This window comes from Scyliorhinus torazame, chromosome 13 (assembly GCF_047496885.1).
Source record: "Scyliorhinus torazame isolate Kashiwa2021f chromosome 13, sScyTor2.1, whole genome shotgun sequence".
Classification (NCBI taxonomy): Eukaryota; Metazoa; Chordata; class Chondrichthyes; order Carcharhiniformes; family Scyliorhinidae; genus Scyliorhinus; species Scyliorhinus torazame.
In genome coordinates, this window is record NC_092719.1 from 90,511,049 (window position 1) to 90,526,084 (window position 15,036).

General features: G+C 48.6%; 1 protein-coding gene across 3 annotated transcripts in view; it reads left to right on the top strand.

Annotated features, from left to right (window-relative positions):
- Positions 1-15,036, top strand: part of appl2 (adaptor protein, phosphotyrosine interaction, PH domain and leucine zipper containing 2) — a 271,692-nt gene that overhangs the window by 232,596 nt on the left and 24,060 nt on the right. For all 3 annotated transcript variants that reach the window (XM_072471949.1, XM_072471947.1, XM_072471948.1), the window contains 2 exons: positions 12,012-12,048; positions 12,439-12,585. In XM_072471949.1, coding sequence (XP_072328050.1) covers positions 12,012-12,048; positions 12,439-12,585 — 184 coding nt within the window. The remainder of the gene's footprint in view (positions 1-12,011; positions 12,049-12,438; positions 12,586-15,036) is intronic.

Sequence of the window (15,036 nt, forward strand, 5' to 3'; positions counted from 1 at the left end):
GTCATGTCCGGCACTACAGGGGTTTTGGGTGGGGGTGACAAAGGTGCTTTCGAAGGTAGTGGGGGTCCAGGTCGAACCAAGCTGGGGGTTGGCTATATTTGGGGTTGCAGAAGAGCCGGGAGTGCAGGAGGCGAGAGAGGCTGATGTTTTGGCCTTTGCGTCCCTAGTAGCCCGGCGCAGGATACTGTTGATGTGGAAGGAAGCCAAGCCCCCGGGTGTGGAGACCTGGATAAATGACATGGCAGGGTTTATAAAGCTGGAACGGATTAAGTTCGTCCTAAGGGGATCGGCTCAAGGGTTCACCAGGCGGTGGCAACCGTTCGTCGAATACCTCACAGAAAGATAGAGGGAATGGAAAAGAAGAAGACAGCAGCAGCAGCCCAGGGGGTGGGGGGGGGGGGGGGGGGGGGGAGGAACCAGAGGGATTCTCAGGGATGTTAATATATAAGTATAATATGTATAGGTTGTTGTTATAGATAATTGTATATTGGACTGTTAAAACATATTTTTGGAGAATATTTATCTGGGACAAGGCAGTTGCCATTTAGTTTTGTTTTTGTTTATATATTATTTATTTCTTGTTTATAAAACTGGCCATTGTTATTTATATTGTTATATTACTGTGTAAAGGATACACAATGTATTGTGATGGTTGGCCAAAAATTTTCAATAAAATATTTTTTTTTAAAAAAGGAAGAGGACCCAGGCTGGAGGCAGGGAGAGGTTTCAGGAAGGGAACCAAGGGCAAATACAGGGAGAGGCATCAGGAAGAAGTCCCAGGCAGGAGACCGGGAGAGGCGTCAGGAAGAGGTCCCAGACAGGAGACAGGGAGAGGCGTCAGGAAGAGGTCCCAGACAAGAGATGGGAAGAAGCGTCAGGAAGAGGTCCCAGATGGGAGAGGCATCAGGAAGAGGTCCCAGACAAGATACGGAGAGGCATCAGGAAGAGGTCCCAGACAGGAGGCAGGGAGAGGGTTCAGGAAGGGAACCAAGGGCAAAGACAGGGACAGTCGTCAAGTAAACGTCCCAGGCAGGAGACCGGGAGAGGAGTCAGGAAGAGGTCCCAGGCAGGAGACTGGGAGAGGCGTCAGGAAGAGGTCCAAGGGAAGAGACGGTGGCACATGAGGGAGAGGTCCCATGACGGAGTTAGGGAGAGGCGTCACAAAGTGGTCCTAGATAGGAGACAATGGGAGGGGTCAGAATGAGGACCCAAGCCAGAGACGGGGTGAGGCAACAGGACCAGGACCCAGGCCGGGGAGCCGTAGGGGGGGGGGGGTCAGGAACAGGGCCCAGGCCGGAGGCGGGGAGAGGGGTCAGGGAGAGGACCCAGGCCGGAGAGGGAACTGGAAGAGATCCCAGGCCAGAGACTGGGAGAGAGATCAGGGAGAGGTGTCAGGAGGAAGATCCAGCCCGGAAACGAGGAGAGAAGTCGAGGAGAGTGGTCAGGAAGAGGACCCAGGCCAGAGATGGGAGAGGGGTCAGGAAGAGGACCCACACCAGAGATGGGGAGAGGGGTAAATCTCTTCTGCACCCTCTCCAAAGCCTCCACATCCTTCTGGTAGTGCGGTGACCAGAATTGAACACAGTTTCCAAATGTGGCCAACCAACGTCTATATAATTGTAACATAATTTTTGAGCTTTTATATTCGATACCCCGTCCTATGAAGGCAAGCAAGCCATATGCTTTCTTTACCACCATTTCCACCTCTGCTGTCACTTTTAAAGATCTGTGGACCTACCCGCCCAGATTTCTGTGTCTCTATGCTCCTGATGGTTCTGCCATTCATTTTATTGTTTCTGAATTGGATCTACCAAAATGCATCACCTCGTATTTGTCCTGGTTGAATTCCATCTGTTGGTAAGAGGTACAGGGAAGATGTAAGGAAGAACATTTTTATCCAGGGTGTGATGATGTTCTGGAACTGGCTACCCAGGTGGAAACACATCAAGGATTTCAAAAGAAAATTTGGTGTCATTGAGGGAAATAAACTTGCAGGGATATGGCTGGGAAATGGGTCTGGCTGGTCTACAGAGAGCCAGTATAGTCTCAGTAGGCTGAATGGGCTCCTCCTGTTTGAAAAGTGTTTTTCAAACATTTTTCCCCGGTATCCATTGCTGCCAACCGGCTGACCTGCACGACCCACGCTGGCAGACCATGCCACGTTCACCCTCACTTGAGTCAGGTTCAAAGGAGGAGAGGACAGTGTGCATATCAGGTGCAGGCTTCAGCCAGTTCTTTTGTTCCATCTTCATCTTTATGAAAACGGATAATCCAACCTCTCACATGTCGGTCGTCGTGAAGAGCAATAGCAACAAAATGCTTGTTTTACTCCGCACTGGATACTCCTGGGAGATGCTACTCTAGAATGCTGACAGCCTCTTGGGCTGTTGATGTGTTTTTAACGTGGTACCACAGGTCAGCTACAGCAGCGTAGTCTTTTAATTTGGTGTCAGCTATAAGCAATAACTGAGTCTGGGGTCTCAACCTCAAGGAAGTTTTCACTTAGCACCTCTCTTTCAAAATCTGAAACTTATCCTCTCATTTGCCAGTGCTTCCCTGCATAAAACACACCTGGGCTTTGCATCTTTATTTGCATTGGTTCAATTGGCAAACCCATTCACAGAAACATAAAAAATAGGAGCATGAGGAAGCCAATCGGCCCTCCGAGCATAGTTGATCATCCAACTCAATAGCCTAATCTTGCTTTTCCTCCCAGATCCTTTGATCCCCTTCGCCCCAAGTGCTATATCTTGAAAACATACAATGTTTTGGCCTCAACTACTACCTGTGGTAACAAATTCCACAGGCTCACCACTCTTTGAAGAACCTTGTACCTCAAGAAATCATCTTTATACTGCTTTGTTCCGGACTTCCGGTTGCGGCGATGACCAGCTAAGCCGCACGTTTCGGCACCTCCCGTTTCAACGGACTTTTGGGCTCTTATCGGGAGCCCCAACGGAAATCTTTTACGGCCAAACCCACTGTGAGGTGACAAAAGAAGAAGTCCCCCCGGGTGTGGATGGAAAGGAGTGTCAGCAGTGTCCAGATTGCGGAGGATCCTCTGGAGCAGCGGCAGGGAAGAGAAGGGAGATGGCGGCCGAGGAAGCCCAGATGGTATGGGGCCCGGAACAGCAGGAGTTCCTCCAATGATGTGTGGAGGAGCTCAAGAAAGAGGTGCTGGCGCCGATGTTACTGGCAATCGAGGGACTGAAGGAAACACAAAAGGTCCAGGCGATGGAACTCCGTGGAGTGAAGGCAAAGGCAGCCGAGAACAAAGACGAGATACAGGGCCTGGTGGTAAAAACGGAGACGCACGAGGCACTACATAAGAGGTGTATAGAAAGGCTGGAAGCCCTGGAGAACAGCTCGCGGAGGAAGAATCTAAGGATTTTAGGTCTCCCTGAAGGGACAGAGGGGGCTGATGCTGGGACGTATGTGAGTACGATGCTCCATACCCTAATGGGAGCTGAGGCCCCAACGGGCCCCCTGGAAGTGGAGGGAGCGTACCGGGTCCTCGTGAGAAGGCCAAAGGCAGGGGAAACACCATGAGCAATAGTGGTGAGGTTCCATCGCTACAGGGACAGGGAGATGGTCCTGAGTTGGGCTAAGAGGACACGGAGCAGCAAGTGGGAGAACGCAGTGATACGCGTATATCAAGATTGGAGTGCGGAGGTGGCGAGAAGGAGGGCGAGCTTCAATCGGGCCAAGGCGGTGCTCCATAGGAAGAAAGTCAAATTTGGGATGCTGCAGCCGGCAAGATTGTGGGTCACACACCAGGGCAAACACCACTATTTCGAGACGGCGGAGGAGGCATGGACATTCATTCAGGAAGAGAAATTGGACTAGACTTGAGAAATTGATGTCTGGAGAGAGGTAGCGAGGTGGTGGCACAGAAATGTAAAGAGGGGAGGGCTAATACGTAAGAATGTTGGACGGGGAATTTTTTCTCCCCCTCCCCCCCCCCCCCTCCCCCCTAGAGGGGGGAAACACGAAGAAATGTGGGCGCTGGTGGAAAAGGGGACAGGGAAGGGAAATGAGGGAACTGCGCCACTAGGGGCGGGGCCGAGAGGGAAGCGCGGGTTTTTTCCCGCGCTATGGAAATTGAGGCGGGAAAAAGGGCGCAGGAAGGAAGGGGGCCTCACACGCAGGGAGGTCAAAGGATAAACGGGGGAAGCCGAGGTCAGCCAGAGTTAGCTGACTCCCGAAAGCAATATGGGGGGAGCAATCAAGCTAGAGGGGAATCGAGGGGCGGGGGGGATTAACTGGGTTGCTGCTGAGGGTAAGGGGGAGCTGATACGAGACGAGGTGGTCGGGACGGGAGGGCGCCGTCTGGGGGACAGACGGGTGCGTGGGACCTGGGTGAGGAGCTGGCTTAACGGAGATGGCTAGTCGACGAGGGGGGGGGTAAATGGCCCCCCAACCCGGCTGATTACGTGGAATGTGAGAGGTTTAAAGGGGCCGATTAAGAGGGCAAGGGTGTTTGCGCACTTAAAGAGACTGAAGGCGGACGTGGTTATGCTCCAGGAGACGCACCTGAAATTGGCGGATCAGGTTAGACTGAGGAAAGGATGGGCAGGTTTCCACTCAGGGTTAGATGCGAAAAACAGAGGGGAGGCAATACTGGTGGGGAAACGGGTATCGTTCGAGGATAAGACCATAGCGGTGGATAGTGGGGGCAGGTACGTGATGGTGAGTGGCAGATTGCAAGGTGAGGCGGTGGTGCTGGTGAACGTATATGCCCCGAACTGGGATGACGCAGGATTCATGAAGCGAATGCTAGGACGTATCCCAGACCGGGAGGCGGGAAGCTTGGTAATGGGGGGGGGATTTTAACACAGTGCTGGACCCAGGGCTGGACCGGTCCAGATCCAGGACCGGGAGAAGGCCGGCAGCGGCCAAGGTGCTTAAGGGATTTATGGAGCAGATGGGAGGGGTAGATCCGTGGAGATTTGCTAGTCCGATGGGGAAAGAGTTTTCCTTCTTCTCCCACGCCCATAAAGCATACTCCCGGATAGACTTTTTTGTCTTGGGAAGGGCGCTGATCCCAAAAGTGGCAGGAACGGAGTACTCGGCTATAGCCGTTTCAGATCTCGCCCCACATTGGGTGGATCTGGGTCTAGGAGAGGAAAAGGAGCAGCGCCCACTTTGGAGATTAGACATGGGACTACTGGCGGACGAGGGGGTATGCGGAAGGGTGAGGGGATGCATCGAAAGATACCTGGAGGTCAATGATGGTGGGGCGGTCCAGGTGGAAGTAGTATGGGAAGCGCTGAAGGCAGTGGTTAGAGGAGAGCTGATTTCCATTAGAGCCCACAAGGGGAAACAAGAGGGTAAAGAAGGAGAGAGATTGGGAGGGGAAATTCTGAGGGTGGATAGGCAGTATGCAGAGGCCCCAGATGAAGGGCTATACAGGGAAAGACGAAGACTACAGACGGAGTTTGACCTGCTGACCACGGGAAAGGCGGAGACGCAGTGGAGGAAGGCACAGGGAATACAATATGAATATGGGGGAAAGGCGAGCCGGCTGCTGGCCCAACAACTTCGAAAGAGGGGGGCGGCGAGAGAGATCGGAGGAGTTCGGGACGAAACGGGAAAGATGGAGCAGAGAGCAGGGAAAGTGAACGAGGTGTTCAAGACATTTTATGAGAGGCTGTATAAGTCCCAACCCCCGGAGGGGAAAGAGGGAATGATGTACTTTTTGGACCAGCTGGAGTTCCCGAGGGTGGAGGAGCAGGAGGTGGCAGACCTTGGGGCGCAGATTGAGGTGGAGGAGGTGATCAAAGGAATTGGGAATATGCAAGCAGGGAAGGCCCCGGGACCAGATGGGTTCCCGGTGGAATTTTACAGGAGGTATATGGACCTGCTGGCCCCGCTTCTGGCGAGAACCTTCAATGAGGCTAAGGAAAGGGGGACACTATCCCCGACAATGTCGGAGGCGACGATATCGTTAATTTTGAAACGAGAGAAAGACCCGCTGCAGTGCGGGTCATACAGGCCCATCTCCCTCCTAAACGTAGACGCCAAACTGCTGGCCAAAGTGATGGCGACAAGGATAGAGGAGTGCGTCCCAGGGGTGGTACATGACGACCAGACAGGGTTTGTTAAAGGGAGACAATTGAACGCCAATATACGAAGGTTGCTGGGGGTGATGATGATGCCACCACCGGAGGGGGAGGCAGAGATAGTGGTGGCGATGGATGCAGAGAAGGCATTCGATAGAGTGGAGTGGGACTATTTGTGGGAGGTGCTGAAGAGATTTGGGTTCGGGGAGGGGTTCATTAGATGGGTTAGACTCCTGTACCCAGTGGCAAGCGTTGTTACAAATAGGCAAAGATCGGGGTACTTCCGATAGGGGTACAAGACAGGGGTGCCCCCTGTCCCCGTTACTGTTCACGTTGGCAATTGAGCCATTGGCCATAGCGCTGAGGGACTCTAAGAAGTGGAGGGGGGTGCTTAGAGGGGGAGAGGAACATCAAGTGTCACTATATGCAGACGATTTACTGCTATATGTGGCGGACCCAGTAGAGGGGATGCCAGAGGTAATGCAGATACTCAGGGAGTTTGGAGAGTTCTCGGGATATAAATTAAATATGGGAAAGAGCGAACTTTTTGTGATGCACCCCGGGGAACAGGGCAGGGGGATAGATGCCTTGCCGCTGAGGAGAGTGACAGGGAATTTTCGATACATGGGGATTCAGGTGGCCAGGAACTGGGGAACCCTACACAAACTTAACCTGACGCGACTGGTAGAGCAGATGGAGGAGGACTTTAAGAGGTGGGATATGGTGCCCCTGTCATTGGCGGGCAGAGTACAGGCGGTCAAGATGGTGGTCCTCCCGAGGTTTCTTTTCGTGTTTCAGTGCCTCCCCATCCTGATTACTAAGGCCGTTTTTTAAAAAATAGATAGGAGCATTACGAGCTTTGTATGGGCGGGAAAGACCCCGAGGGTAAAGAGGGGGTTCCTGCAGCGCAGTAGGGACAGAGGGGGATTGGCACTGCCGAGTCTGAGTGACTACTATTGGGCCGCCAATGTGTCGATGGTCCGTAAGTGGATGAGGGAAGAGGAAGGTGCGGCGTGGAAAAGGCTGGAGATGGCGTCCTGTAAGGACGTCGGCGTCGTGGGCGCTGGCGACGGCGCCGCTACCGTTCTCCCCGAAAAGGTACACCACAAACACAGTGGTGGTGGCGACCTTGAAGATCTGGGGGCAGTGGAGACGACACAGGGGAGTGACGGGTGCCTCGGTGTGGTCCCTGATAAGGAATAACCACAGGTTCGTCCCGGGGAGGACAGATGGGGGATTTCAAAGTTGGCAGCGAGCAGGAATTAGGAAGCTGAAGGACCTGTTTGTGGACGGGACGTTTGCCAGTTTGGGAGCATTGGAAGAAAAATATAAGTTGCCACCAGGGAATGCTTTCTGATACATGCAAGTGAGGGCATTTACGAGGCAACAGGTGAGGGAATTTCTGCAACTCCCGACGCAAGGGATCCAGGATAGAGTGATTTTAGGGGACATGGGTTGGAGAAGGTAAAGTGTTGGAAATATACAGGGAGATGAGAGACGAGGGGAGACTATGGTAGAGGAGCTGAAGGGAAAATGGGAAGAGGAGCTGGGGGAAGAGATTGAGGAGGGGCTGTGGGCAGATGCCCTAAGCAGGGTAAATTCCTCGTCCTCATGTGCCAGGCTTAGCCTGATTCAATTTAAGGTTCTACACAGGGCGCATATGACGGGAGCAAGACTGAGCAGGTTTTTTGGGGTGGAGGATAGGTGTGGGTGGTGCTCGGGAAGCTCGGCGAACCACACCCACATGTTCTGGTCGTGTCCGGCACTGCATGAGTTCTGGGAGGGTGTGGCAAGAGTGGTCTCAAAGGTGGTGGGGGTCCGGGTCAAACCAAGCTGGGGGTTAGCCATATTTGGGGTTGCAGAAGAACCGGGAGTGCAGGAGACGAAAGAGGCCGACGTTCTGGCCTTTGCGTCCCTAGTAGCCCGGCGAAGGATTCTACTCATGGAAAGAAGCGAAGCCCCCGGGCTTGGAGGCCTGGATAAATGACATGGCAGGGTTCATAAGACTGGAGCGAATAAAATATGCGTTAAGAGGATCGGCTCAGGGGTTCACCAGGCGGTGGCAACCGTTCCTTGACTATCTCGCGGAACGATAATGGAAAAACAGAAAGGACAGCAGCAGCAACCCAGGGGGGGGGGGAGGGGGGGGCGGGGGTATTATCCTGTGTTTTTGTTTTTTGCCAGTTGTTGATATTTGCTTTTTGTTTATCTCTTTTTTCATTTGTTAGTTTAATATATTATTTAAATAACGTCTAATGCATATTTCTTTATTATGTTGTAAAAACGGAAAATCTCTGTTTGAAAAATGTCAATAAAATATATTTATAAAAAAAAATATACTGCTTTGTTCCCAGGTTAGGTTTCTTCTTTGTAGGCTGTTAACGAGAGGCCCTGGAGTTCTGTACAGAACAAACACTAGGGCTGCTCTGTCCAGCCCTGGATTCTCCTGAACCGCTGTCTTCAGCAGATCCTGTCGGTACACTGCCTATTTGAGTCTCTGGCCATCTCTTAATTTTAAGAAAACGATCCATCTTCACAGTCCTCTTGCCAGCAGCTGCAAAATGGAAGCAACTCTGCTCCATGATTTGGCGCAAAAATCACTTAAATGGAGGGCGCTTGACGTCAAGTGTGCATACAGGGCAAGTGAGGGTAGCTCTTTCCAAGGTAGGGTAGGGTAGGGTGCTCTTTCCAAGAGCCGGTGCAGACGCGATGGGCCGAAGGGCCTCCTTCTGCACTGTAAATTCAATGATAAGTGACCTGCTCTCTGCTGCTGCTTCCAGCCAGAAGACTCCACACAGCCTCATTTATTTTAATTTAAAGGGCTGCTGCGTTCACTATTCTTAATAAAAAGAGCCGCAAGCGGGTGTTTGGCGCTTAACGATCCTCCCGACACCTACCCGCGACCCAACCCCGGGTCATGACCCACACTTTGAAAAACCCGTCATATACCATTCTATCATTCCTCCAGCCTCGCAGCCTTCCAAGATATCTGCATTTTAAAAATTCTAGTCTCTTGAGTAACTCCGATTTTAATCATACTATTCATCCATCCATTATAATGCCTTTAGTTGTCTCGTCCCTAATGCTTCTAAATTCCTTCCCAAAATCTCTCTGCCTCCTACTTCGCTTTTCACCTTTAAAACACTCCTTTAGATCGAAGTCTTTGACCAAGTTTTGGATTATCTTGCCCAATAACCTCATGTGGCTCGGTATCACATTTTATTCTCTAATCCATTGGGACAGTTTATTATGTTATAGAGACTATATCAGCTGTTGTTGCCTTCATTCTGAAGGTGTATTAATGACACTCATTTGCAAATTTAAAAAGGACAAGGATTAAATATTAAATTCAATCATTTGAAAGGTTATTCAGTAGTGGGAAGTTGTGCGTGGAGTCCGAGGAGATAGGAGAGGTGCTAAGTGAATATTTTTCGTCAGTATTCACACAGGAAAAAGACAATGTTATCGAGGAGAACAATGAGATACAGGCTACTAGACTAGAAGGGCTTGAGGTTCATAAGGAGGAGTTGTTAGCAATTCTGGAAAGTGTGAAAATAGATAAGTCCCCTGGGCCGGATGGGATTTATCCTAGGATTCTCTGGGAAGCTAGGGAGGAGATTGCTGAGCCTTTGGCTTTGATCTTTATGTCATTATTGTCTGCTCCATGATTTGGTGCAAAAAGCACGTAAATGGGGCCAGAAGACTGGAGGATAGCAAATGTTGTCCTCTTGTTCAAGAAGGGGAGTAGAGAGAACCCCGGTAACTATAGACCAGTGAGCCTTACTTCTGTTGTGGGCAAAGTCTTGGAAAGGTTTATTAGAGATAGGATGTATAATCATCTGGAAAGGAATAATTTGATTAGAGATAGTCAACAAGGTTTTGTGAAGGGTAGGTCGTGCCTCACAAACCTTATTGAGTTCTTTGAGAAGGTGACCAAACAGGTGGACGAGGGTAAAGCAGTTGATGTGGTGTATATGGATTTCAGTAAAGCATTTGATAAGGTTCCCCACGGTAGGCTATTGCAGAAAATACGGAGGCATGAGATTCATGGTCATTTAGCAGTTTGGATCAGAAATTGGCTAGCTGGAAGAAGACAAAGGGTGGTGGTTGATGGGAAATGTTCAGCCTGGAGTCCAGCTACTAGTGGTGTACCACAAGGATCTGTTTTGGGGCCACTGCTGTTTGTCATTTTTATAAATGACCTGAAGGAGGGCGTAGAAGGATGGGTGAGTAAATTTTCAGATGACACTGAAGTCGGTGAAGTTGTGGACAGTGCGGAACGATGTTACAAGTTACAGAGGGACATAGATAAGCTGCAGAGCTGGGCTGAGAGGTGGCAAATGGAGTTTAAGGCAGAAAAGTGAGAGGAAGACAGAGTATGGGCTAATGGTAAGATTCTTGGTAGTGTGGATGAGCAGAGAGATCTCGGTGTCCATGTACATAGATCCCTGAAAGTTGCCACCCAGGTTGAGAGGGTTGTTAAGAAAGTGTGTTAGCTTTTATTGGTAGAGGGATTGAGTTTCGGTCATGTTGCAGCTGTACAAAACTCTGGAGTATTGCGTGCAATTCTGGTCGCCGCATTATAGGAAGGATGTGGAAGCATTGGAAAGGGTGCAGAGGAGATTTACCAGGATGTTGCCTGGTATGGAGGGAAGATCTTATGAGGGAAGGCTGAGGGACTTGAGGCTGTTTTCGTTAGAGAGTAGAAGGTTAAGAGGTGACTTAATTGAGGCATACAAGTTGATCAGAGGATTAGATAGGGTGGACAGTGCCGAACAGGCGCCGGAATGTGGCGACTAGGGGCTTTTCAGAGTAACTTCATTGAAGCCTACTCGTGACAATAAGCGATTTTCATTCATTTTTTTCATTTTCAGTGAGAGCCTTTTTCCTCGGATGGTGATGTCTAGCACGAGGGGACATAGCTTTAAATTGAGGGGAGATAGATATAGGACAGATGTCAGAGGTAGGTTCTTTACTCAGAGAGTAGTAAGGGTGTGGAATGCCCTGCCTGCAACAGTAGTGAACTCGCCAACATTAAGGGCATTTTCATGGTCATTGGATAAACATATGGATGATAAGGGAATAGTGTAGATGGGCTTCAGAGTGGTTTCACAGGTCGGCATAACATTGAGGGCTGTAATGTTCTATGTTCTATTTGTCAACAATGCTTGTGTTAATTAAAGGCTTGTGTTTGTTGTCAAAATTCAACTTTTAAAATACGCTTATTAAAATAAGGAAAGATGTTCTGGGTGTCTCAGCTTAATATATTTCTGAAGTTTATAGATAATTTCTATCTCAAGTAACAACAAGGTATGTCTTTGTGTATTTTCCTCACGCACAATTTTTCAAAATGTATACTTTTTAATTGAGTAAAATTGCAATGCAACCAAATGGATATCGTGAGCAACTAAAGGTGATGCACTCACTGAATCATTTGTCTATTTTCCTACGATAGCGTATACATTATACATGCTGCACATGCTCAAATTGTTGAATTGGACTTCAATTGATAGTCACCATGCCTGGCTAAAATATTAAGCACTTCTCATTACTCCACCCAGACTGATCTTCCATCAACCCCCCCCCCCCCCGCACCCACACACCCACACACACTTTTAAATGAAGACTGTTACTGGGAGGCACTGGTAAACAACAATTTTCGTATTTCATGCTAGATTCTAATATAGATTTAACTTGCTTATTATTTTTTCTTTTTCTTCAAATATAACATTTTAAAAATAATATATAAAACAAGCAACTTTAAAATTTGCTTTTTTAAGAGGGATTGACTATTAATTGTACAGCAATCACAGGTTGAATACTAATGTGAACATTTAATTTATCATCGCGACGTGTGTAAAATTAAGAATAAAAAACAACCGGGGTAATGACCGAGGCTGTCAACTACATTTTACTGACGGTAGTTAAATAAATCATATTTGGTTACAGATTCATCGATCCACAAACGCAAATTACAAAAGCAAGTGTGAGTAACAATATCCTTCTACTCTTTTGCCTTCTCTGCAAGTGTTCTCTCTACTGTTACTTCAACTGTTATTGAAAGTTCCTGCACATATCTCTGCTAAAATGTTTTTTGAGTCATTAACCTTTGTACATGAAGTTTCATCATTTACTCTTAAATAAATGATTTTCACCCTTTGAATGAAGATACCAGTATACTAGCCCCTCTGTCCTCCATCAGGACTTTACTGTGTGGACATGTTTTGCATTTGAATTTTCTTTAAATGTTGCAATTAAATGCGAGATGTTGACGGAAGAAATTACAACTGTAAGCGAGATTGGGAAGAGGTAACATTACAAAGCTGTAGTGAGGGTGGTGTATTATTGGTATTTCATTGTGGCCTGTGTTTTCCAGTTTTCTCTCAATGATGTGACACTATATGCTACTCATGAAGATAACAAGAGATTAATTGGGTTTGTGGCACGAGTTTCTGATTCTCTCTCCGAGAGCAAAGCTTTACTGAACTGCTGCATTTTTGAAACAAATGATGACGGAGATGAAGTAAGTCAGTGTCTCTGTACAGCTACATTATGTAATGATGCACAGAATCCATGTTGTTCATTTCACTCGGTCTGTTAGTCCATGGTTTCAACCTCTGTCAATCTGTCACCTTTCTCCACATTCAGCATTGAGTTAAAGCTGGTGTTTGATCTATCCTGCTGAAAGATGGGTTAAAAATGGAATTTGAGGAGGTGGGAGACAGGCACGGTGACACTTCCAAAGTTGGAGGGACGTAACAATGAACAAACATAATGACATAGTCCCAACTGTTGAGGCTTCCGGTGGCGACATGTAGGTGGAAGTTACACGTTGGTTGGGTGGCTCCTGCTCGAGTCTTTGTTTTTCGGGCAGTTGTGCCCGGTCTCAGGGTTACATTTTGGAGTCGGTGAAATGCCGAAGATCCAGAAGAAAGGTCAGGGATGGAAGGGAGCGAACGAAGGTCCACTGGCGAGCGTTGCTGTGAGTCCAGCAGGAGGAAAGATGACAGGGGCTGGTTTGTCGGGTGGGGTTGCTCCTCTCACGGTGGAGACTCTAACCAAGGTCGTGTCGGGGGAGTTCGAAAGGCTGTTCATCAAATATTTAGAGGTGCTTCGGAGGGTGATAACAGCTTTGCTCAAAGGGGCTGGTTTAGCACAGTGGGCTAAACAGCTGGCTTGTAATGCAGAACAAGGCCAGCAGCGCGGGTTCAATTCTCGTACCGGCCTCCCCGAACAGGCGGAGGCAAGTGGCGACTAGGGGCTTTTCACAGTAACTTCATTGAAGCCTACTTGTGACAATACCTGATTATTATTATTATAAGAATGGGTGGAAGAGACGATTGCCCCAATAAAGGGCATTAACAAAGTCGTCGGTCGAGGTGCGGGAGCAAGGAGAGAGGATGAAGGGGTTGGAGGAGGAACTGTCACAACATAGTGACCAGTTCACCTTGATGGCTGAGGAGCTGCAGAGGTGGATGGAGCAGAATTTGTAAGGAGCGTTCAGGATGGTTTCTTGAAACATATGTAAATAGCCCAACTCGGGAAGAGGCCATACTAGAGCTGGTGCTGAGGAATGAGTCCGGCCAGGTGATCGAAGTTTCAGCAGGAGATCATTTCGGGAACAGTGATCATAATTCTGTAAGTTTCAAGCTGCTTATGGATAAGGACAAGAGTGGTCCTCAGGTGACGGTGTTAGACTGGGGAAAGGCTAATTACAACAGCATTAGGCAGGATCTGGAGAGTGTTGACTGGACGAGGCTGTTTGAGGGGAAATCAACATCCGGCATGTGGGAGTTGATTGGAATTCAGGGCCGGCATGTACCTGTGAGGACGAAAGATAAGGGTGGCAAGTATAGGGAACCCTGGATAACGAGGGATATTGTGAACCTTTTCAAAAAGAAAAAGGAAGCATTCGTAAGGTCTAAAATGCTTAGGACAGATGAAGCCCTTGACGAATATAAAGAAAGGAGGAAGGAACTTAAGTTAGGAAGTCTAAAAGAGGTCATGAAATGTCGTTGGAAACAGGATTTAGGAAAATCCTAAGGCATTTCATACATATGTAAAGAGCAATAGGGTAGCCAGAGAAAGGGTTGGTCCATTCAAGGATATTGGAGGGAATCTATGTATGGAACCAGAGAAAATGGGCGAGATAATAAATGAATAATTTGCCTCCGTATTCACCAACAAGATGGTGGATCACTTGGTGGATTCACTTGATGGATGAGGAGTATAGTGTAGAGTGTGTATATATTCTGAGTCATGTTGATATTAATAAAGAGGAGGTGTTGGGAATCTTAAAAAACATTAAAGTAGATAGGGCCTGATGGGATCTACCTCAGAATACTGAGGAAGGCAAGGGGGGAAATTGCTGGGGCCTTGACAGTATTCTTTATAATTTCATAAAGTTATGTGGATGAACTCACTTTGGAGCATCTGCGATGCTGAGGAGGTCGTGGATAGCACGTTCAGTGAGTTGGTCACACCGCAGATTAGGATTGGTGAGGGAGATAGGGAATGGGTGACCAAAAGGCAGAGAAAGAGCAGGAAAGCAGTGCAGGTGTCCCCTGCGGTCATTTCCCTCCAAAACAGGTATACATAACAGGGGAAGACAGTAGTAGCCAGGCTCATGGCACCGTGGCTGGCTCTGCTGCACAGAAGGGCGGGAAAAAGACTGGCAGGGCTATAGTCATAGGGGATTCAATCGTAAGCGTTTCTGTGATTGAAAATGAGACTCCCGAATGGTATGTTGCCTCCCGGGTGCACGGGTCAGGGATGTCTCAGATCGGCTGCAGGACTTACTGAAGGGGAGGGTGAACAGGCATTGGGTGAGCATACGGAGTGTAGTACTGCTCAGTAGAGAAGATGTGTGAAGAGATCTGTTCAGTGCATCAGAGGGTCATTCAGGAATCTGGTAACAGTGGGGTGTGGTGGTATGTATTAGGGGTCATGTGGGACTGTGAAGCCGTGATGCTAT